The sequence below is a fragment of the Pithys albifrons genome, chromosome 22 (assembly GCF_047495875.1).
Source record: "Pithys albifrons albifrons isolate INPA30051 chromosome 22, PitAlb_v1, whole genome shotgun sequence".
NCBI lineage: Eukaryota > Metazoa > Chordata > Aves > Passeriformes > Thamnophilidae > Pithys > Pithys albifrons.
Genome location: NC_092479.1, coordinates 7,657,571 through 7,681,502, shown reverse-complemented (window position 1 = coordinate 7,681,502; position 23,932 = coordinate 7,657,571). Strand labels below are relative to the sequence as shown.

General features: G+C 47.9%; 1 protein-coding gene across 5 annotated transcripts in view; it reads left to right on the top strand.

Annotated features, from left to right (window-relative positions):
- Positions 1-23,932, top strand: part of RERE (arginine-glutamic acid dipeptide repeats) — a 206,495-nt gene that overhangs the window by 63,834 nt on the left and 118,729 nt on the right. For all 5 annotated transcript variants that reach the window (XM_071575580.1, XM_071575576.1, XM_071575579.1 and 2 more), the window contains exons 2-3: positions 1,050-1,520; positions 13,118-13,188. In XM_071575580.1, the coding sequence (XP_071431681.1) occupies positions 1,196-1,520; positions 13,118-13,188 (396 nt within the window). In that variant the 5' untranslated portion in view covers positions 1,050-1,195. The remainder of the gene's footprint in view (positions 1-1,049; positions 1,521-13,117; positions 13,189-23,932) is intronic.

The window sequence follows — 23,932 nt, the reverse complement described above, 5'->3', positions numbered from 1 at the left end:
TGCTATTTCCATTGCTGGAAGTGGAAGTCGACAGGGACAAGAATATTGTGGTCTGAGATTGGTGTAAGACTGAAGGAATTTCAAGTGCAGGGGATCACTGACTCCTCAGCTGACTCCTCAGAGATGAAAATAGTCTTTTTGCTTCTCTAATGTGGTTTCAAAAGCTGAATGCATGAGCAGTCAATCTTCTTAGGGCCCTGCCTTTCAGGCTGTGGCTTTTTACACAGTGGGTTGTGTTTTTATTGCACCAAATTGTAGCTTCCTGGAGAGTTGGGAATTGGATGTGGGTGTTGGTGAATTAGGGAAAAAAGGTAATTTACCTTTGTGTGTTGGATGTCCCTTTTTTTGAAATATCCTTCTTTCATGAAAGGTCCTGGTTTTATATATGGAAAAGCAGATTTTATTGGTGCATTTGTAACTACTGTGGTTTGGTTTGGTTTCAATTAATTAATTCCTGTAATCTGTGGATTACAGGTTAGCTCTATTTTTGGAAAAGCAGGATAGGGGCAGGACTTGCTAACAGCTTGCCCTGGCAGTGGCAGATGGCATCCTGTGCTCTGTCCCAGCTTTGTAGGGCATCCATGGGGAGTGGTGTTGGGATGTAAAACAGTCCAGCCATTTGCTGAGCTCCTTCCTTTGCCTCCAGCTCAGAGCTCTGGGCTCTCCTCTCTTGCACTTGGCCCTTCCTAAATGTTTTAGGGAGGATTTTTTCTCCACTAAATGTTTCCTGTGAGCTGCAGGTACAAAGTGATGTCTGTTCTCAGTGAGCTCTTCCCATCCCAGAAGTTATTACCTGTCTGTAGTGAACAGAAGAATCTTTTTAAGGAGTTGTGAGGATCTTTTTGAGGATGGAAATGGCTTCAAACATTTTACAGACACTGAAGTTGTTTTTTCTGTGGAGTCTCCAAAAGGCTGCTTTGTATTTTGCTGTGTGTGTTTTCCATACTGAATTGCTTTGGGATGTGGGGTTTTCTTTGGGTTTAATTGTTATTTGCAGAAATTGAAAGCACTTGGAATACTGACTTGTACTTTTCCCCTCTTTCTTGAAGAACCTTTCTGAAACGCTGGGGCTGCTGGAGTGGTTGAATTTTTCCTGGCTTTGAGTGAGAAATTCAGAAGACTGAAGCCCAGGCTCACTGTCTACCTTTCACGGAGGCCCAGCCGTGAGAGGACAGAAGAAGGCACGTGGCGAATCATGACAGCAGACAAAGAGAAAGACAAGGACAAAGAGAAGGACAGGGACAGGGACCGGGAGAAGGAGCGGGACAGGCGGGACAAGGCGCGCGAGGGCGAGAGCTCCCGGCCCCGGCGCAGCTGCACCCTCGAGGGCGGCGCCAAGAACTACGCCGAGAGCGAGCACAGCGAGGACGAGGACAACGACAAGGACAGCGCCACCACCGAGGAGTCCACCAAGAAGAGCAAGAAGAAACCCCCCAAGAAGAAATCGCGCTACGAGAGGACCGACAACGGCGAGATCACGTCCTTCATCACCGAGGATGACGTGGTGTACAGGCCTGGAGGTAAGAGAGCATCGCTGGCGTGGGTTCCCTCTCCAGTCCTTGGGCTCCAGAGCTGCTGGTTGGCTGAGTAGCCACACAGGGTGATCCCTGCTCATGGGAGTCATCCCTGGGATCCTGGGGCAGGCTGCAGCCTTGCCATGGGCACAGGTGGGCATGGAATCATGGAGTCAATTGGGTTGGAAGAGACCTCTGAGATCATCAAGTCAAACCCTTGATCCAACCCCACTTTGGTAACCAGATCATGGCACTCAGTGCCATATCCAGTCTCACCTTAAACACCTCCAGGGTTGGAGAATCCACCCCCTCTCTGGGCAGCCCATTCCAGTGCCTGAGCACTGCTTGTGCTCCAGAGCTGCTGGTTGGCTCAGCAGCCACACAGGGTGCTCCCTGCTCATGGGAGTCATCCCTGAGGTCCTGGGGGAGGCTGCAGCCTTGCCATGGGCACAGGTGAGCATGGGCATGGAATCATGGAATCAGCTGGGTTGGAAGAGACCTCTGAGATTGGTTAAAACTTGCTTCTAATAACACCAAGGTCATGGGTTCAATCCCCTGTGTGGGTCATTGACTTAAGAGTTGGACTCGATGATCCTTGTGGGTCCCTTCCAACTCAGAATAGTCTGTGATTCTCTGAAAAGTCCAATCCTTAATCCAGCCCCACTTTGGTAACCAGATCATGGTACTCAGTGCCATATCCAGTCTCACCTTTAACACCTCCAGGGTTGGAGAATCCACCCCCTCTCTGGGCAGCCCATTCCAGTGCCTGAGCACTCCTTGTGCTCCAGAGCTGCTGGTTGGCTCAGCAGCCACACAAGGTGGTCCCTGCTCATTGGGATGATCCCTGAGGTCCTGGGGCAGGCTGCAGCCTTGCCATGGGCACACATGGGCATGGACATGGACATGGAAGGCTTTCCACTGTGTCCCGGGCTGTCTGGCTTGGTGGAATTACTGAGCTCCCCTTTAAGGAAGATCCACCCTTTTTGCTTTCTCCTGCAGTAATTATCTGTGTATCCCATGGAATTGCTGTCCCTGGGGGCTTTTGAAACTGGATAATGCACCAAATGCTTCACTCCCATTTTGAAATGGGAACTGCTCTGAGCTAGAACTGACTGGGTGGATGGAGAGAGATCTTCCAATTGTGCTGATGAGCTTTTCTGTGAGTCTGTGATGGCTTTACAGAGCCCCTCTCCTGTCTTCTGTGAGGTACAAACCAGGTGACTGAGGATGTCACACCTGCTGTGCCATTGATGTCACCCCCTCCTTAACAGCTGGCAGGGTGGCTGTTGGTCAGCACAGGCAGGGGCAGCATCAGCAAAGCAGCTGGGATGTTCTGGGGACAGGACCAGGAGCTCTGCAGGTCTTGGATATGCCTCTTCATTACTGCTAAATTCACAGAAAGTTTTGAGGGTCTCATTAAGGTTTCAAGGTCTAACAACTGACATTTTCCTCAAAGTGTACTTGAAGATGAGATTGTTCAGCTCTGTGTGTTCCTTGTTTTTGGAGTACCAACTTCTCTGCTCACCTGCACAGCATTTTAAAAGTGTTGACTGCTGTTGTTTGTCCCACCACAGGCAATAGTTGTGTTTGGTTAAGTGTGGGAAGGTCCCTGAGGTTCTGTGGGGTGCTCAGAGTGCCACAGGGACACTTCTGGAGCGAAACAGAGATGGATTCAAACTGAAAACTGGGGAATCTCCTCTGATTTCTCCATGGGGTGCTCCAGAATCTCCTGTGGGATGCAGGTGTGAAGGTTTTTGTGCTGTCCCAGTTCCAGTGGCTGTTCTCAGGGCAGGGCTGTGTGTGGGGATGGGCAGTGCTGATCCAGGTGGGAATTGCACCATTCCAGACTCTCCTGCCCTGGGAAAGCTGTAGGGGCTGTTTTGCACTGAGCTCTTCCAGCATTCCTCAGAACTGCTTATCTCAGAAATGCTTCAGCTTCAATTTGCACTCCCTTCCATCCATCATTTCAGAGCCTTCACAGGAGCTGCTTTCCCTTGGTCAGGGCTCGTGGCTGAGTGATGTTTGTTGCCTGTGGAGCACTGGCTTTGGTGACAATCTTATTTGCAGTGTCAGAGGATGAAAAATAATTCAGAATCTGTTGAGAACAGCTGTTGTGTGGGCCCAGGAGTACAATGTGATACAGTGGCTTTATTGCAAGAAGAGTTTGCTTAAAATTAAGACAGGAAACCAGGCTGTGATCTCAATTTTATCCTGTGGCAGGATGGAGAATTCTTGGAGCTGATGGGGAGGAGGTTATTCAGTGAAAGAGCAGGGAAAGTCCTCGTGATAATTGGGATATTTTTAACTGTTCTGTAATTTAAGACTCTGCTTATTGAATTTTACATTTTATTAGTAATAATTAGCATAAGAGATGTGCCCCAGCACTGAAACTTTTCTGTTCAGTTTGCTCTTTGTGCTTTTGTGAAACTTGTCTTAAAAACTGCTGAGAGTGGTGAGAACACACACGAGCTCAGCTCTGGAGGGACACGGGCCTGGCTGGGATCTTAACTGAATATACTGATTTTTAAATTTGATTTAAAAGATGATTTCTCAACAGGATGAAATCCTGAATACACATTCCTGTGCTTAATCTATCCCCAAACAATTTGAGCATGTGTTCCACAAGGAACTCTTACAGCTTGTTAAACATATTTGTAGCTGAGTGTCGGGTTCAGTTCTGGGCCCCTCAGTTCAGAAAGGACATTGAGGGGCTGGAGCGGGGCCAGAGAAGAGCAACGAGGCTGGAGAAGGGACTGGATGTGGCTCTGAGTGTCCTCTTAAACACCTCCAAGGACAGAGAATCCAACATGTCTTGATCCAACCCCACTGTGATCACCAGCCCAGGGCACTCTGTGCCCTGGGCTGGTGATCACAGTGGGGTTGGATCAAGGATTGGACTTGATGATCTCAGAGGTCTCTTCCAACCCAAGTGAGAAGAGCAACGAGGCTGGAGAAGGGACTGGAGCACAAGTGCTGTGGGGAGAGGCTGAGGGAGCTGGGGGTGTTCAGCCTGGAGAAGAGGAGGCTCAGAGGTGACCTCAGCACTGTCTGGAACTGCCTGAAGGGAAGTTCTGGCCAGCTGGGGGTTGGTCTCTTCTCCCAGGCACTCAGCAATAGGACAAGGGGGCACGATGGGCTCAAGCTCTGCCAGGGGAAATTGAAGTTGGAGAGCAGAAAAAACTTCTTTGCAGAGAGAGTGCTCAGGGATTGGAATGGGCTGCCCAGAGAGGGGGTGGATTCCCCATCCCTGGAGGTTTTTAAGCTGAGCTTGGCCGTGGCACTGAGTGCCATGATCTGGTAAAGGGACTGGAGTTGGCCCAAGGGTTGGACTTGATGATCTGAGAGGTCTTTTCCAACCCAATCCATTCTATGATTCTGTGGATGTGGCACTGAGTGAGAATCCACCATGTCTTGATCCAATCCCACTGTGATCACCAGCCCAGGGCACGGAGTGCCCTGGGCTGGTGATCACAGTGGGGTTGGATCAAGGGTTGGACTTGATGATCTTGGAGGTCTTTTCCAACCCAATCCATTCTATGATTCTGTGATTACATAAATTTTAAGAGGGATTAGAGAGTTTAAGTTAATGACACACAGCAAGGATTAGCAAAATGAAAATTAAAGGTGTGTGCAGAAGGGAGAGGTGTCTGCAGTTCACATCTTGGAGGCCTTAAGGAAAGGAAATCCTTTCCAGTTGTTTGATTCTTTCTCTTAAATACTCTTATCTGATGTGGATGGAAGTTGAAGGTCTCCCTTTCCCTCCTGTGGAGTCCTGGGCTGAAACCTCTCTGTGTTTACCCTCTGCAGAGCTTAACCCAGCACTTCAGGCAGCTTTTTTTCTGTGCTGAGCTCAGCAGCTGTATTGGAGTAATAGCAAATAAACTGTAAATAAATAACATAATCAAGGTAATTGGAAATTTTTTCAAGGGAAAGGTTGCACTGTATTGTTACTATATAAATACTGCTCTTATTAATTTGCACAGATCTAATGAATTCATGCATAGCTTTAAACAATGTATTAAAAAGAATTGAGTAGGGCTCAGACAACACTATGCAATTAATCTTCTCTACTTTGTTGGAAATCACACAGGCCTATCCTAAAAGCTTGTTGGCCCAGTTCCCCATCTGTCCTCTCAGCTTCCACACCTTCCAAATAAAATATGGGAGGTTTTCCATATTTTTTTTGCTCCTCACAGTTCTCAAGGTGCCTGTTGTAGTGACATTAATTTTGGTTGTACAGTGTATGTTCAAATTTGCTTTAGGCTCCCTTAGCTCAGGATGATACATTTGCAGCAAGACTGAGATTGTTGTGGAGGGTTTTTTTCTCTCCTCTTGGATTCCCTTGGATTATTTAATGCTGATTTTCCCTCCCATTTGTGGTGATTGCCTTGTGCCCCAGGGGGTGTGCAGTGCCCAGGGAGGTGTGGGGGGCACATGGCCCTGCTGGGGCAGTTTCCTGATTGTCAGCTGGGAGTGGATGTGAATCCTTGTGAATTCTGGGGCACTCCAGCCTTTTCCCAAGGACCACAGTGCTCCAAACATGTTGAGTAACAGTGGCTTTTGCACAGCTCCTGCTTTTCATCCAGCTTTAGACAGTGACTTGGGGCTAAGGGATAAACCCCAGCACTGTCAGTGGCTTAAAATGTCTAAAATTTCCAGTGTAATGGAAGATAAAAAAGGTGGTGCTGATGCTGCTCCAGGGAACCTTCTTTTTCCTCCTTATTCTGGAGGGCAACAAGCTTAAAGTCTTACAAGAACCTGACATATGGAGATACTTTTCTTGTGTATTTTCAGCATGTCATTGAACATGGAGATTTTCTTTTCAGTATCCCAATAAATTGGTCTTACGAAATAAATGGATTAAGATGCCAGAAAAAGTGCACAGTGGAAATACCTGCATCAGGGCAGGAGCTGGTTCTGTGGGTGATGATGCTCTTGCTCTCTGAGCTCTTGCAGGAATCTCTGTGTCCCTGTCCCCTTTTCTCCTCAGTTTGCTGAACCCCTCAGAAAGGAATATAATTATATTCAAGTCACAGAATTTAAACTGAGGATCCTGTTACTGCACAGAGTTGTGGTGATGGCACCTGGACTGGGAAAACTTTGTTGGGTGAAAGCCTGAGTTGGTTTGGAGCTTCAGGAGAACAGGAGACTGTGTCACCTGGAGCTGAGGACAGTATTGTTTGCTTCACCTACGTAGGGACATTTAAAAGGATCTGCAGGAATTAAAAGGATTTATGAGGATCTGTTTCTCCAGTGACATCAGTAGCTCTATAAACAGCACCTCAGCAAGGGAATCAACACGAGGCAGCACAAGGTGAAATGATCTCATGCTCTGCTCTCCCTGCAGAAGGACTTCAGGGTTTCCAGCAAATTGCTTTGGAATAGCTTTTGTGAGAGCCTCATTGTTGGGTTTTGGGGTGTGTGTGAAGCTGGAAGGAGAGTGCAGGGGGTGGGATAAAGTGCAGTTTGGGTTAAGCTCTGCCAGGGGAGGTTTAGGTTGGATATCAGAAAGAGATTCTTTCCAGAGAGAGTGCTCAGGCTCTGGAATGGCTGCCCAGAGAGGGGGTGGATTCTCTGACCCTGGAGGTGTTTAAGGTGAGACTGGACGTGGCACTGAGTGCCCTGATCTGGTCATCACAATGGGGTTGGACCAAGGGTTGGACTTGATGATCTCAGAGGTCTCTTCCAACCCAACTGATTCTGTGATGGTTTTCTGGGTGTGAACAGTAAGTAAAGCCAGAGTGGGTAAGAACAGGTGCTGCCTTTGCTGGGTGCCCAGTGACTCTCAGCTGTGGCAGGCCCTGCCCATGCCCAGTGCTGGCCCTGGCACGTGGAGCCCTAAGGTTGGTCTGCAAATGGATTCCTCTGGCTCTGTGTGGCCTCTGTGTGTAAACCCTGGAGAGCAGCACTGAGGAGGTGCATGTGGCTTCACCAAGGCTCACCCAGCAGGGCTTTTCCATCCTCTCCTGATCACTGTGCTTTGGAACGAAGGAAAAAGATGGCAGTGCCAGTGTTGGAACAAAGTAAATGCCCTTGTGCTGCAGGATCAGCCTGGCAGCTGCTGCACTGATTTGTTCTGTGTGAAAGGCTCCTCACAGCTGCTTACAAGTCTAAACAACAGGAAAATATTTTTCATTTCAGAAAATACACATTGATTTGGAGGAATCAAGGTAATTTTTCAGTGCTGTTTGCAGTAGGCAGGGATCAGGTTAGCAGGTAACAGGGAGACTCACAGGGGCTCACCCTGCAAGAGTGGCAGGATTGGCATCTCCACTGTCTGTGCAGCACTCTGGGAAAATCATCCTCACTCAAGTGACACATTTAATTCCCCTCTTCTGAGCACGTTTCTGTTCAGAGCTGCACCAACAGCTTGTCAGATGGATTGCTCTCTGTCTGATGAGGAAGATGAAGTGCTGGGTCAGTGATGGGAAATGGTGATGGCTGTGATTGTTCTCTACTTAAAGGCTACACAAAGAAAGCCCATCCTGGTTTTGGTGAGGTATTGCAGAGTGTTACACTTTAATTATCAAAAGTGAAGCTAAGAGAGGGAAGTTCAGCCCCGTTTGGTGTTCGTGGTGAGTTTGGGAATAGAAGAATTTTCCAAGCCCTCTTGGTGTGGCTGTTTCTCTGCCAGAGGATGGAATTCCAGCCCATGGGCAGTGCCAGGACTCCTCAAACCCAGGGCCATGTAGAGGTGGCAGTTGTGACACCGAGCACAGTTTATGGGCCAACTCTTGGCTGTTTGTTTGTTGCAGTGTCCCCACTGCCACATTTCCTACCCTTGGGAAAGGAGAGTGAATGGGGAGTGCATGAGAGGAAGGATTCTGTGTGTTGTGACCCTCAGTGCTGAGCCCTCACCCTCTCCAGTTTTGGGTTCTGGCCAGTTGCTTCCTCTGCTACAGACCTTGTGGAGGGGGTTCAGTTGCTGCCACGTGGAATGTGACAATTTTTCCTGTTGGTTTTTAGAGGTTTAGTGTAATCTCTGCATTTAAGGTCTCAGAGGAATCACCCACAGCCATTGCCCAGCAGGTTAGAAATGGCACATTAAGGATTTTTTAATGGCAGAGGAGGTCAAGGCTGTGTAAATAAAGTGAGTTCCTGGAGTGGAGTGGGGCATTTGTGGTGCTGCTCATCTTTGTGTCTGCCACATTGAGAGGAGTGGCCCTGCAGAGCTGTGGAAGTGCTGCCAGCTGAGCTTTGGGGACAGGTGGCATCGTGGGTGTTTGGGAAATGCCAGTGGGAAGCTCTGGCAGCAAATGTGGCACCTCCAGCACAGCTTTGCTGTGGCCTTAAAGGACTCTTTTAAATGCTATGTGTGCAGTAAAGCTTGTCTGTCATTAAAGGAGGAGCTCTTGGACTAATTGGTTATTTAATTAATATTTTTTAGCTGCCTGGGTTCTTATTCCCACCCCTCCTCTCTTTTCATGTGTTTAATTGAGAAAGAAAAACAGCTCCAAGACAGGAGGATCCCCTTGCAGGGGCTGAGCACCCACAGTGCCTTTGCTTTCACTGTGGCATTTTTTTGGTAACAACTTTCTGTAGGAACATTTTGCTTTGTCTCAGGGTCGTTAATGAAGGATTTCTGAAAGCATCTTCCAAGGAGAATGTGCAGGGCTGTGGCCATGCTTGAAAAGTGCAGGCAAATAATTGGTGTGGGAAATGCTGGAGTTGGGGGCTGAGCTGCAGAACAGTTGCTTTTATGAAATTGGGAACTGCAGAGCACAATTAGCTGTCATTAATTTTGTTGAATAGAAATATGTTCCATTTATTGTACAATCAGGAGCCAGGCTTGAATGAGTTTAAATAGATGAAATCTAAATTACACTGACAGTCCATTAAACAGCAGCAAAACCCCTTAAAGAAAATGGATTCACTGTGATACCAGTTTATAATAAAATCATTTGCCAAAGCAGAACTGTAGTGCAGGCCCTGGGAATACTCCTGTGAGCTTCCAGTGAACAGAGGAAATTGGTTGGAGCATTTACTGCAGAGCAGGGCTCGGGTTCCCTGCCAGGGAGCCAGCAGAGCTCCTGGAGCTGCTCAGCAGGAGGGGCCACCAAAGGCTCTCGCTGGCACTTGGTTTGTTGTCACCATCTGGGGGCAGAGGGGCCCTCACTGCTCCCTACCTGGCACTGGGAATGCTGGTCCAGCCCAGCCCACGTGCTTGGCATCCCCAGTGCCCCCCTCCTGCCTGTCACTGACCCATCCTGCCAGATCTACACATTTGTTCCCATCCCTGACCTTTCTTTGCAAAGCTCTGGCAATTTTCCTGTGTTTGGAACAGAGGCCAGTTCAGATTTCAACGTTTAGAAGTCACAGAATGTTGCAAATATTGATTTTGATCCTCTGAAAGGTACCACTTGGTTATTAATGATCTGTAGCTGCTGATCTCTCCCTCCTAATCACATTTCACTGTTCTGGGGGGTTGTGGCATTTAATTTTAAGCACCTGAGACACCAGCAATGTCTTGGGCTTCCCACTGGGGTTGGCTCTGGCAGAGAATTTCTGCAGAACAGAATTGCCTGCTCAGGACTCTGACTGGTTGGCAGAGGGCACTGGGACCACTAAGCCTTTTAATTTTAGCCTCCAGAATGGAGGAATGTAAATATCCTTTAATTCTGGAGTGTAAATATCCTTCACTTTACTGACAATCCCACAATTTGTATTCAGGATTTATACATTTATATACAGATGTGCAAGGAGTGTCTCCCACCCTTTCAGTTCTTTCTATATCACAGAATAATTTAGGTTGAAAAACCCCTTCAAGCCCATCCACCCTATGCCTGGTGCCCACCTTGTGCCCAGCCCAGAGCTCTGAGTGCCACCTCCAGAGCTGGGCATTCCAAACCTCCCTGGGCAGCCCCTTCCAGTGCCTGCCCACCCTTTCCATGAGGAAATTCCTCCTGATGTCCCACCTGCCCTGGCCCAGCCTGAGGCTGTTCCCTCTCCTCCTGTCCCTGTTTCCTGGAGCAGCAGCATCTTGTATTTAATTTTCAGAACTTGCAACATAAAATATGTGAAGGAAAGCAAAATGAGGGAAGGAATGGAGCAAGATCCTGGGCTGTCAGGAGGGAATGCTGTGCTGGAGCTGTGGCTGCTCACAAATCCCCTCTGCAGGCTGAGCTTGGGGCTGTGAGATCCAGGACAGGGGTTGGAGACCATTCCTCGACAAGGACTTGCAAGGAATATCTTCCCTGTGGAAATGTGGGGCTGTGCAGAGCCTGAGGCTTTGGTTCTTGGATGATGCAAGTGTTGACTCATTAGGTAAAACATGAAAGGATTCTAATTGTGAGGATGGTTCCTACAAAACCTGCACCATTCAAGCTGCTGAAGGTTCACAAGTGGAGGTGGTTGGATTTTTTTCCCCAAAGATCTTTATGTCCACCTATTGAAGCTCTAATTTTCAAAGCAGCTTTTAGTGTGGGAATATTAATGTAACCCTTCAGAACTAGGGCACATCTGGTGAATATGATGAGCCCAAAGGCACAATGACTCTGTGCCATGTGTCAGAGAAATGCTCCAGCCCCAGTGGGACATTTTACACGAAATAGGAGAGAAGCAAATGTGCCCTCCTGGCTGGAGCCAGGCAGGGAATGCAGGAGCTGGGCAGGGAACTGCACATTTCTCACCTGCTTTGCCATTGGAGTGGCAGAGGTTATGCAAAGCTCCTTCATTTTTATTTTTGCTAATTATTTTGCTTTTCTGTTGGAGTCTTTGCTGGTCTGTCAGCAGTAAACTCTGTGTTTGCACCTCAGGGGTTTGAGTTGTCTGAGGTGGTTCTTGCTGTGGAGAGAACCAGAGATTTGTAGCACACACATCTCCTGGCTGGGTACCTGCTCTTATTTCCTTGTAGGTGCAGGATGGAGTGAGAACAGCTGTCCCCCAGTAGAAGAAATTAAATTACACCTGACTGAAGTTGTCTGAGTCTCTGCAGAAGTTTCTGTGCAGAGCTGGAATTGTTCCAAAGTTTGTGCTCAGTGGGCAAAAGGGGAAAATGGCACCTTGCAGAGAGCTGAGGGTGAGGATGGGTATGAATCTCACCCACACAGGGTTGTTGCATTAGAAAAATTCTTTTCTTGGGTCCAGTTCAAAGCTGTTTGGATCCTGGTACATGTAAGGAATTGCACTGTCTGCTGAGTTTTGAGTAATGTGAATGCATCTATGAATGTTCTCCTTTTTCTTGGGCATTTTTCCAGTTTCTGTCATTCAGGCCATTGCTTTGCACCTGGATAAACTTGTTTCCTTATCTGTGGCCTCTGTTGCTTTGGAGACATCCTGGCTGGGTGTCATCCTTGTTCAGGCTGGGCAGGCAGCCAGTGATGCCTCCTTTAAAATGCAATACAGAGCCAGGCAGCTCCTTTGCTTTATCCAGAGGGGATGCCACATTCCCTCCTGTTTTGTGCCAGCCATTCCCAGGGCTGCTTGCTCTGCCTCCTGTCTGATAACACTCTGCAAAACTGAGATACTCAGGAAAAAAAAACGTTGTGGTGTTTTCCATGTCTGAAATCTCCTGGCTTTTTATGCACATTCCTCAGTGAATCCTGAAAAACTTCCAGCAATGAGTGGTGGAACATGATGGGAATGGATGATCCATTTGGGATGCTGAGCAGGTGGTTTGAGGGAGTGGGTTTGGCTGAGTGGGATGATCAGCCAGGGCAGGTTGGGGTAACAAAGGAGAACTTTGCTGTGCTCCAACAGCTTCTGAATCAACTGGATTGAAGCAAACTGTACCAAAGAGTTCTCATAAAACTCTGAGATATTTTTCTGTATAAATAACACCAAAGTTCATAGAACCCCTTTGATAGGATCGTGGTGGGTTTTGTGTGTTCTGGGGTTTGAAGATACTTTATTTAATTATCTCTAAAAAAAAGACTCGGTGAGTGCCCTGAGATGTTTGTTTGGCTTTGGGAGGAGCATCTCTGCTGTTTAGGGTGTGAGCTCTCTGATGTCCAAGGTCATTATCATTAATCAGGCACTTTTCTCCCATCCCTAATTGGATTCTTTTGTTGCAGTTATTGCAGGGCTGGTTTGAACACTCCAGCCCTTGTGCTGCAGCCGCTCTGTGAGTGCAGTTGTCAAAGGCAAACCAAAATAATTACTGTGTTCTGTCATGTCACATGTAACTGGAGAAAGCCCAGGCCTTCCCTGAGGTAACTGTAATTCACTTTGCTGTGTTTCAGCTGGGATTGGTTGCCTTGGTTTTCTTCACAATTAGAGGAGAAAATATGTTAGTGCTCAGTTCTTAATGGCAACCTGCCCACAAAAGATCTGATTAGTTCCCTCTCTGATTTTTGATCTGGCTCACAGGCTGTGACCTGGTCATTGTTATTAATTCAGAGTGGTCTTCAAATGACTCTCTTTTTATTTTTCCTGCAAAATGTCTATTAAAATCAAAGTTATTTTTTATGCAGTTAATTCCCTTATTTATCATCATAAATAGTTCCTATTTTTAGCTCACACTGGGAATAAATTACATGTTATGCAGATGAGATGCTGGTTCTTTCAAAGCCTAAGCTGTATTTTAATTTATCCTGTTCTCATGTTCTTTCTTGGAGGTGCAGAAGTTAATTGCCATTATTTTTAAACTCTTGTTTTCTTTCAAGATTGTGTTTACATCGAGAGCCGGCGCCCGAACACCCCCTATTTCATCTGCAGCATCCAGGACTTCAAACTGGTAAGGAACATTCCCCACCTCCTTTTCCCTGCCCCACTCACCAGTTTAATCCATCACCAGGTGATATTTCTTAGCCTGTATCTCTTCCTGAGTGAATCCTTACCCTGTGAAATGTTCTGCTGTTGGGACAGGGATCTGGCTCAGTTCCCTCTGTCATTTTTATTAACAGAAATATTAAATCTGAGTTGAGTGTTTGGGGAAAGTTGTGGCTCAGGGAGTTGAGTTTTCCCTGGGATGTTGGAATTGGCTGTGCCTTTACCTGTGGCTTCTGTGGCCCAGCTGTGTGAGTGGGAACACTGGGCTGGGCTGGGGCAGCCTCTTCTCTCAGCTGCTCCTGGGCTGAGAGCTCAGGGAGAGCAGAGCAAGGGGACCAGGTGGGTCTGGAAAACCAGAAAATAACATTTAACAGCACCTTAGAGCTTTAAAACTGCAAAGATCAGGGAGCTGGGAACAAGGAGAGTTGTGTTTTACCCCTTTGTGTGTGAATTTGCACAAAACCTGCAAAGATCAGGGAGCTGGGAACAAATGAAGGTTGTGGTTTGCCCCTTAGTGTGTGAATTTGCACAGAACCTGCAAAGATCAGGGAGCTGGGAACAAGGAGAGTTGTGGTTTGTCCCTTGGTGTGTGAATTTGCACAGAACCTGCAAAGATCAGGGAGCTGGGAACAAATGAAGGTTGTAGTTTGCCCCTTGGTGTGTGAATTTGCACAGAACCTGCAAAGATCAGGGAGCTGGGAACAAGGAGAGTTGTGGTTTGTCCCTTGGTGTGTGAATTTGCACAGAACCTGCAAAGATCAGGGAGCTGGGAACAAATGAAGGTTGTAGTTTGCCCCTTGGTGTGTGAATTTGCACAGAACCTGCAAAGATCAGGGAGCTGGGAACAAGGAGAGTTGTGTTTTGCCCCTTGGTGTGTGAATTTGCACAAATCCTGCAAAGATCAGGGAGCTGGGAACAAGGAGAGTTGTGGTTTGTCCCTTGGTGTGTGAATTTGCACAGAACCTGCAAAGATCAGGGAGCTGGGAAGAAGGAGAGTTGTGGTTTGCCCCTTGGTTGGTGTGTGGGTTTTCACCCTTCAGGGGTTCAGCCTGTTCCTCTCTCCCCCTGCTGTGCTGGCCCTGGAGCAGGTGTGTTCCCCAAAGGAAAAGGGGTGTGTGGTGCTTGGACTGAGCATCAGATCTGTGTGCAGAGGAGGGTCCTGCTGTCCTGCCCTGGCCTGGTTTGTGTTTGGGATTCTGCAGAACACTGAGCAGTGAGTTCTGCTGGTTTATTTTTGCCTGCAGGTGCTCCTGGTGTGGCCTGTTGGAAGTGCAGCTGCTCCGATGGGGTGGCAGGTCATGTGAGAAGGTGTAATGCACCATAAATGCCTTTTGTTTGTTTGCTTCACTTCACCATTTTGAATTATTGATACATTTTAAAAGGGGAATTGCCATGGCCTGGCAGAGGACTATGAGATAGTTGTAAAAGCAACCAAGAAGTTACCAGATTATTTTTCCCCACTGCTTGGCGTTTGTGCTGTGTGTCCCAGAACATTTTATTAATCTCTCTTTAGTGCTAATTCATTTTCTCTGGATTAATCCTATCCTCTTTCAGGATTCAAGACCAGATTATTCTTAAGGACTTTGATTAGGAACAAACTGTGGTGAAGCAACACCTCAATCTGTGTTTGCTTTGTTGCCTTCCAAGTATTTTTGTTACCAGCTCCTTCTCTCAGTTTTGTCTCTCCCTCCTCCGTGGGGCAGCTGAAGGAGGGGTTGGGTTCAAGTGGTCCCCTGTAAATCTGGATTATTCCAGGTCATGATGAGCTTTAGAGCAACTTTTCCACCCTTGGTTTTGCCTTGGGAAGCACTTTTTCCCCTCATTTATTCCTGTGTTATTCAGCTCACAGTGCCAGTTACTTCAAAAATATTATTTTCAAAAATAAGAAGCAGCAAAATAGAGCTGGAAAGCTGCACCACATGGACAGAGCCTGTGAAAGGGCACAGGAATGGGCCTTTAGTACTTCCTTGACCTTGCTGAGCAACTCTAAGAAGGAGGAAAATGGTGTTCCCAGAGCAGCAGAAATGGGATCATTAACATGTGGTTCAGGCTTTGCTTACTGTAGGTTTTTTTTTGTTCCAGAACAATCCCACAGCTTGGGATTTAAATTACATGGGCAAGTCAATAAAATGTAAGCAGTTAATGCTTCAGTGCATTAAAAAAACATAAGTTTCTGTGATTGTTTTTTTGCTGGGAGAAGATGTTCAGGGTGTTTACATCAGGAGTTGTGTCCTGGATGTCTCTGCTGCTGGTCCTTCATTCTGCATCTTCAGCAGAGCATTTTTAGCAGTGCACTTGTTCCCACTGCTGTCAGGAATGCAGATTTTCCAGTCACCAGGAGGTTATGGAAGCAGATTTTGTGTTCATTGGCATTTGGCACGAGTCAAACATCTCACAGACCTTCAGGAAGGATTTCCTAAATATCCTGTGGTGCTCCAGGTACCTCCATCAGAGCCCAGGCAGCAGAGGAGCAGAGGCTGAGGCTGTTCAGGGGCAGTGAGGGCTGAGTTTCTGCACACCCACAGCCCTGAACTGTCCTAATTCTGGAACAACTCTGCTGCTTCTCTGCCCCCTCAGATCTGCTTTTTCCAAATTGCTGCTCCCTGCACCTTTCCCTTCAGGAGAGAGCCTGGATCCAGCTCTTTACCCTGTTATTGTGGGCTCTGAATTGCAGCCTGAGCCCTGCTAAGAATAAATCCAACCTGGCCAAAATCACTTTGATCTCCCGAGTTTCTGGCAGGAGAAATGGACCTGGAATTTCTGGAGGAAATAGCAGAGGATCTGCCCAGTGAGTGTTTATCACAGCAGTGCTTTGTGCTGCCTCCCCAAAACAAAACAAGTCCTTTTTTTGCCTTTTCTAATTGAAGAATGCCATGTTTGGAAACTGGAGATTTTCTTTTTTGGATCAGGTCGTTTGAAGAAACATTTTTATTCCTTTCAGACTGAGGATATCAATTCATAGCTACATTTTTTTAATTAAATAGTAGTGTTTCATTGTTTTCTTTTGTAGTTTAAGCCTTGACAGATTCTTTGCATTACAATCAGGGTATCACAAACACTGAAGTTTCCCTTTATCTCTTTGTTAATGGCCAACAAGTCCTAAAATTTCACCGTTCTCTTTATCTTAATTAAAATGCTGATTGTGGTTACTTCCAGATGATGAAAATACACAATTAAAACCGAGCTGAGTGACTTGTATGGGGAAAAATCCAATGAATAAGCAGCAGTTCAGTTGCTGTGTGTGGTCACTGAGGTGGTTCTGCTGCTCCAGCCCCACTGGCCTGGGAGGGAATTGTGTCCTGCAGGAGCACGAGGCAAAAATCAGGAATATTTGGGGTTATGGAGGGAAAAGCAGCTTGGATAATTTGCCCTTTGGGCTCAGTGGCTCCACCAGAGAGGCACAAGGAGGGTGTTTGGGGAATTCTCAGGGATGTGGTTAAATTGGTGTGGAAACCTCTGAACCCACTGGTGTCTGTCCCAGCCAAACAGTGTTAATGATAACACCCAATAAAACTCTCCTCCTCACCCCAAATAGCCAACTGCTGCCTTCAATGTGTGATGCAACAGCAGTAATTACATTTCAGAGAGGAATATATTAATTATGTAGTGCATCTAAACCCCTGTGTCTCCAGCTTTGATTACACATCTCAATTTAAATATCAAAAGTGGTGCAGAGCCAGGGCTGGTGGAAATGGGTTTATCTCCATGCAGAGATCAGGAGTAAAATAAAATGACTGAATATTAGTGTTTTGGGAGAAGGAAACAAAGCACAGTGTGGAAATTCTTCCTCCTAAGTGTTCACTTCCATCCCAGGGAGGAGTGGGAGGTTGGAAATGTGGCTGATCATGGAACGTTAATATTGATTTACTGAAAAAAAAAGGCAATTCCAGCTTAACTTCTGAGTTGAAAGGGGAAAAAAGACACATCCAAAAGGAAAGAGGAAAGGGAATTACAATCCAGGAAGTTTAGATGCATTTTCTCTGGGGTAACAAGTAGGGGTGAAGAAAACAAGAGCAGGAAATCCCCGTGCTGGAAACAGAGCAGTGGGAGCAAGAGGGGCCCCCCTGCCCATGGCCCACTACAGAGCCTGCAAATCTGCCCTCTAATCCTGCCCTTTAAACCTTCCTTGGGATGAATTTCCAGCTTGGATCAATAGGTCCAGACTCCTTGTTGAGGTTTGCCCGTTTGCAGAGCCCACCCAGCAGGTGGATTTCAGGAAAAACCTCAGACCTTTTGCCTCCCCCTGTTCTGCCTTAATTTGGTGTCACATTTAAAATGCTCATGGCCACACTCTGAGCATCAGAGAGGAACTTTAAGGCAGAAAACTGCTGAATTTGCCCTACCAAAGCAAACATTATTAATTGTGCTGCTGTTGCCCTTTGTGCCTGTGTGTTTGTTTGATTGAAGCATCTTGACTGTGGAGCTTTCTCCTTGAAGCCTGATTTGAATGGAGTGCACAGCTGGATTGCCCCAGGGCCTTGTAACAATTTATAGGCTGGATGGAAAGGCAGAAGTGCATAAAAAGACAGTTGTGAAATGCTGCCAGTGCCCTGTAATAGAAAATCTGTGTATGATGACCTTGTCTGGGTGGGCCTGTGGGATCATTTTACTCTGATCCAAAGGATTATAAAATGGAAAGGATTGCATCTCACCTGGAATAAAATAAAGGAGGGGAGAAAAAAAAACCCCAAAGAAATGAGTTTTTCTAAATGATGCAGTGTGTGCTCCTGTCCTTTGCATTCCCCCTGCAGCTGGCCCTGCATTTGAGCAAACATGTTAAATTTACATCTGTTATTCTCTGGGCTGGTTTTGAATGCAAATATCTGGGTGAGGTTTCTGTAGCCACAAGCATTTATGTATTTAAAAGCCTCATTCTGTTTGCAGATGAATTGATGTTCTGTTCCTGAACTGCAGCTGAATTAATTTGTGGCAAATTTTTCCTGGCCAGTTACGAGGCAGAGTGACCTTTCCCTTTTGGTGTGGAAAAAATGCTGATTAATATAGATTTTTGCTTCTCCACATTCGTGTCTCATTCTACAGTCAGGAAAAGGCAAAAAGAAGATTTTATTTCTCCTCCAAATCTTTGCTAAACCTTTTCAAGGCCAGCTTGGGTGGGCTCGGAGCAACCTGGGATAGTGGAAGGTGGAACTGGATGGAACTGGGTGGGTTTAAGGTCCTTTCCAACCCAACCCATTCCAGGATTCCTTGACTTTGGAAGTGCCTCAGCCCATTTTGCTGCTGAGGGATGGAACAGACTTGCTAATCAGAGCCAGAGAAATGAGACGTTTGAAGGAGCCCTGAATTATTTAAAATAAAAAATTTAGCCTGCAAATGAGCTTGGCTTTTCTGTGTAATGGGAGGCAGATTGAGAGGCTGCTGTGCCTGCAGTGGGGCAGAGTGGGGTGGGAGGGGAGTGGGCAGGGTGGGCACAGGGGCTGGGGAGGACTCAGAGGTGACAGTCTAAGGATGGCTTGGCAGCAGCTGCTGGGTGATTAAATTCCCTGGGCTGTCACTGAGCCGTGGGGCTGCAGATAACATTCTCTGCCAGTGCTGGGAACAAGAATCAATACAACTCCTTGACAGGGGCTAAATTATTAAATAGAGCCTTCCTTACAATGTTTCATTATCTGGGATTTACCTCAGCTGGTGATTTGTCAGCAGCACGGAGAGATTTGCTGGGCATTTTGTATTAAAATAATTCCAGATGCACATGAATCCATTTTGATAATTCCTTTCCTTTTTGCCACACTCCTCTGTGTGTTCCCTTTGGTTTCCACTGCCCAGATGCCACTTGGAATCCTCACACAGACATTAAGCTGTGGAGCACAGCGAGCCTTGCTCTTGTCACATCTGTGTGAAAACAAATTATTTGCTGTATAACAGACTGTTCTTTAAGTGCTGACTTGATTTGCTGCTCTCAGTGTGTTAAATTAGCGAGGAATTTGCCGTGTCTGTCAGGGAGTTCAGCACTGGAGGAGGAGGCAGGAGGTGCTCTCTGGATTTATGGGTATTGGAGTTTCACTGGACCTGCTTGAAAAATAGAGCAACATTCTTTTTATTTGGTGGTATATCTTGAGGAGGCAGGAGCAGGACCCATCCATTCTCAGGCAGCCAGACCAGCATATTCTGCATTCCCAAGGTGCTCAGGGCTGTGTGGATGGTGCTCAATTCAGACCTGGCTGGTGCTGCCAAAGACCTGTAGTGCCATCAGTGTCATTGTTCTGTCAGTTAAAGAACGTTTAGTATTTCTGGGACCTTTCTGGGTGTGGTTTGGGGGATTTTTTGAGTGGCTTTGGTAGTGTAAAGCACCAATGTACTCAATTAATTCCACCAGAGCTGCAGTGTTGTCACAGCTACATCATTGTCTTCTGGAAAGGGAGAGAGTGTTCATACTGGGGGGGTTGAAGCAGATGGTGGCATTGGTCAGGAGAAGGATTACACAGCTGCAATTAAGACTATATGTATGTTTATTAGGCCTCAAATCCAGCTCCTCCTCCCTTTCCATCCATATGGCCTGGGGATCTTTGCAGTTGGATCCAGACCTTGTAACTGAGGGGCTACAAAGGAAAAGAGACAAAACCCCAGAAACAAACAAAAATACAAAACCCCACAGCCCCCAGAATAACCCACTGGGGTTTGGTTTGGAGGTTTTGGGGGTGGTTTGGGTTTTCTTTTTTTCTTTCCTTCCCTTTCCCCGTCCCCATCCCCTTCTCCTTCCCCTTCTCCTTCCCCATCCCCTTCCCCATCCCCTTCCCTATCCCCATCCCCATCCCCATCCCCATCCCCTTCCCCTTCCCCTTCCCCTTCCCCTTCCCCTTCCCCTTCCCCTTCCCCTTCCCCATCCTCATCCCCATCCCCTTCCCCATCCCCTTCTCCTTCCTCATCCCCTTCGCCTTCCCCTTCCCCTTCCCCTTCCCCTTCCCCATCCCCTTCCCCTTCCCCATCCCCTTCCCCATCCCCTTCCCCATCCCCATCCCCATCCCCATCCCCATCCCCATCCCCATCCCCTTCCCCTTCCCCATCCCCTTCCCCTTCCCCATCCTCATCCCCATCCCCTTCCCCATCCCCTTCTCCTTCCTCATCCCCTTCCCCTTCGCCTTCCCCTTCCCCTTCCCCTTCCCCTTCCCCATCCCCTTCCCCATCCCCTTCCCCATCCCCTTCCCCTTCCCCTTCCCCTTCCCCTTCCCCATCCCCTTCCCCTTCCCCATCCCCTTCCCTTTCCCCTTCCCCTTCCCCATCCCCTTCCCCTTCCCCTTCCCCATCCCCTTCCCCTTCCCCTTCTCTTCCCTGGTTTTCTCAGGAGCAGAGCAGGAAGCACAGTTGGGATAAATTCCATTGGCACAACAGCCTCCCCACCCCTGTTGGATTGTGAGCTGGGGGTGAGGGCAGGTGTTGAGCAGACAGGGAAAAACAGGAATATTGCAGTTGTTGAGGACCATCCCAGCTGCTTTTCCCGTGCTGTCCTGTCAGGAGGGATGTGTGGCTAATGAAGTTGCAGGGAAGAACACCTTTAATAGCAGTGGATTGATTGTAGATACAGGAGCCCCAGGGTTCATTAACACCCTCCTGTATATTTGACTTGCCCATATTTATAGTTTCTTCAGGCCCTTTGTCACAGTAGCAAAGTCTTCACCACCACCTGCCTTTTTTCCCAGTTTTTTCTGTCTGGTTTCCTCCTCCTTACCCAAAGTAAACCTGTTTTCTACACCTGGTGCTGAGATAATTGACTGCTGTGCTGGTTTGAAGGTGAACCAGCAGGGGAAATGAACTCACCACGAGAGAGATTATAAGTCAGAGCTAAAATTTAATAATAATATTACAATAACAACACTGATACACAAGGGAAATTGCTTTCAACTCACAATACCCCAGCAGTATAACCCAGTGTCCTGGGGCACAAACCCAAGGGGGTTTGTTTGCCCTTCTGCTGAGACCCCTGTGGCTCCCCCAAGTCCAGAGCAAAAGGAAAAGAAAAACCTGTTGGTGCAGGCGAGGGCTGTGGTCTGGGCGAGAGCGGTGATCTCCTGCTGTCGAGGTCCTGCTGCTGCTCTGGATCTGACGAGAAGGTTCCCGAGGTCTTCTTACCCACCACTCATGTACCCTCAGGGAGCACTCAGTCCCTCCCCCTGGGCGGGGACTCACACAATGGGTGATCAACTCTGGGAGCCAGGGGTTGTTGAGCTGTTGATGGCCCATTAGCAGCTCCGCCCCCCTCAGGCTGGGTGTGAAGTGATAATGGCTCCCTGGGCAGCTGCTGCTAATGGCCCATTGTCCTTGGGGAATGAATAGAGGGGGTGGAATACACAGGTTTGATCACCACCACACAGGGTTAGCTGGTCCCTCCAGCTGAACTAGGACATTATCCACCCCTTATTCCACTCCATCTAGTCATTCCCAAATTAACCCCCTTTTTACCTATACATATATATACACATATATACAATGAAACATTACAAACTCTTCTCGCTCAAAATTAGGTCCCCTTGTGGTACACAACGTGTTTCTCCATCTTTTTGCATTACCCACCAAGTGCAACCAGGTCCTTGAGCAAAGACAATCCCTCGGATGGGTTTGCCTTTGTTTGAGGTGGGACTCACCCAAACAGTCTTTCCTAACATACCTCTCATATGGACCACAGGGACTTTATCTCCATCTACAGTATTCAAGAGTTCTGATTGGGCAGGGCCAGCTCGATTGATGGAGCCCCGGGTGTTGACCAACCAGGTGGCCTTTGCCAAATGCAGCTCCCAGTGTTTGAAAGTTCCCCCACCCAACGCCTTCAAGGTTGTTTTCAGCAGTCCATTACATCGCTCAACTTTCCCGGCAGCTGGAGCATGGTAGGGGATATGATACACCCACTCAATGCCGTGCTCTCTGGCCCAGGTGTCTATGAGGCTGTTCTTGAAGTGGGTGCCGTTGTCAGACTCTATTCTCTCTGGGGTGCCGTGTCTCCACAGGACTTGTTTCTCAAGGCCCAGGATGGTATTCCGGGCAGTGGCGTGAGATACGGGGTATGTCTCCAGCCATCCAGTGGTTGCCTCTACCATGGTCAGCACGTAGCGCTTGCCTTGGCGTGTTTGGGGAAGTGTGATGTAGTCAACTTGCCAGGCTTCCCCATACCTGTATTTCGACCACCGTCCACCATACCATAGAGGCTTCACCCGCTTGGCCTGCTTGATGGCAGCACATGTGTCACAGTCATGGATAACCTGTGAGACACTGTCCATGGTTAGATCCACCCCTCGGTCACGAGCCCATCTGTATGTTGCATCTCTGCCTTGATGACCAGAGGCATCATGGGCCCATCGGGCTAGAAACAATTCACCTTTATGCTGCCAATCCAGATCTACCTGAGAGACTTCAATCTTGGCAGCTCGATCCACCTGCTCGTTGTTACGATGCTCCTCATTAGCCCGGCTCTTGGGTACATGAGCATCTACGTGACGGACCTTCACACTCAGCTTCTCTACCCGGGCAGCGATGTCCTGCCACATCTCAGCCGCCCAGATGGGTTTCCCTTTGCGCTGCCAGCCGGCCTTTCTCCAGCGTTCCAGCCATCCCCACAGAGCATTGGCCACCATCCACGAGTCAGTGTAAAGGTAGAGTCTTGGCCACTTCTCTCGTTCGGCGATATCCAAAGCCAGCTGAACAGCTTTCAGCTCTGCAACCTGACTTGATCCACCTTGTCCTTCAGTCGCTTCTGCAACTCGACGTGTAGGACTCCATACAGCTGCTTTCCATTTCCGGCTTGTCCCTACAATGCGGCAGGAGCCATCTGTGAAGAGAGCATATCGCTTCTCCTCTTCTGGTAGCTGGTTATATGGTGGGGCCTCCTCAGCTCGTGTCACCTGCTCCTCTTCTTCTTCAGAGGACAATCCAAAACTCTCACCTTCCGGCCAGTTGGTGATGATTTCCAAAATCCCAGGGCGATTAGGATTCCCTATCCGGGTTCGCTGCGTGATCAGAGCAATCCACTTACTCCATGTGGCATCAGTGGCGTGATGGGTAGAAGGAGCTTTTCCTTTGAACATCCAGCCCAACACTGGTAGTCGGGGTGCCAGGATGAGCTGTGCCTCAGTGCCAATCACTTCTGAGGCAGCTCGAACTCCTTCATACGCTGCCAGGATCTCTTTCTCAGTTGGGGTGTAGCTGGCCTCAGATCCTTTGTATCCCCGGCTCCAGAATCCCAGCGGTCGTCCTCGAGTCTCCCCAGGTACTTTCTGCCAGAGGCTCCAGGATGGGCCATTCTCCCCGGCTGCAGTGTAGAGCACATTCTTCACATCCTGTCCTGTCCTGACTGGCCCAAGGGCTACTGCATGGGTAATCTCCTGTTTAATCTGCTCAAAGGCTTGTTGTTGTTCAGGGCCCCACTGGAAATCATTTTTCTTCCGTGTCACAAGGTAGAGAGGCCTTACAATCTGACTGTACTCAGGGATATGCATCCTCCAAAAGCCCACGGCGCCTAGGAAAGCCTGAGTTTCCTTCTTGCTGGTCGGTGGGGACATAGCTGCTATTTTGTTGATCACCTCTGTTGGAATCTGACGACGCCCGTCTTGCCACTTCACTCCTAGGAACTGAATTTCCTGAGCAGGTCCCTTGACCTTACTTCGTTTAATGGCAAAACCAGCTCTTAGGAGAATCTGGATTATCTTCTTTCCTTTCTCATAAACCTCCCCTGCTGTGTTCCCCCATACAATGATGTCATCGAT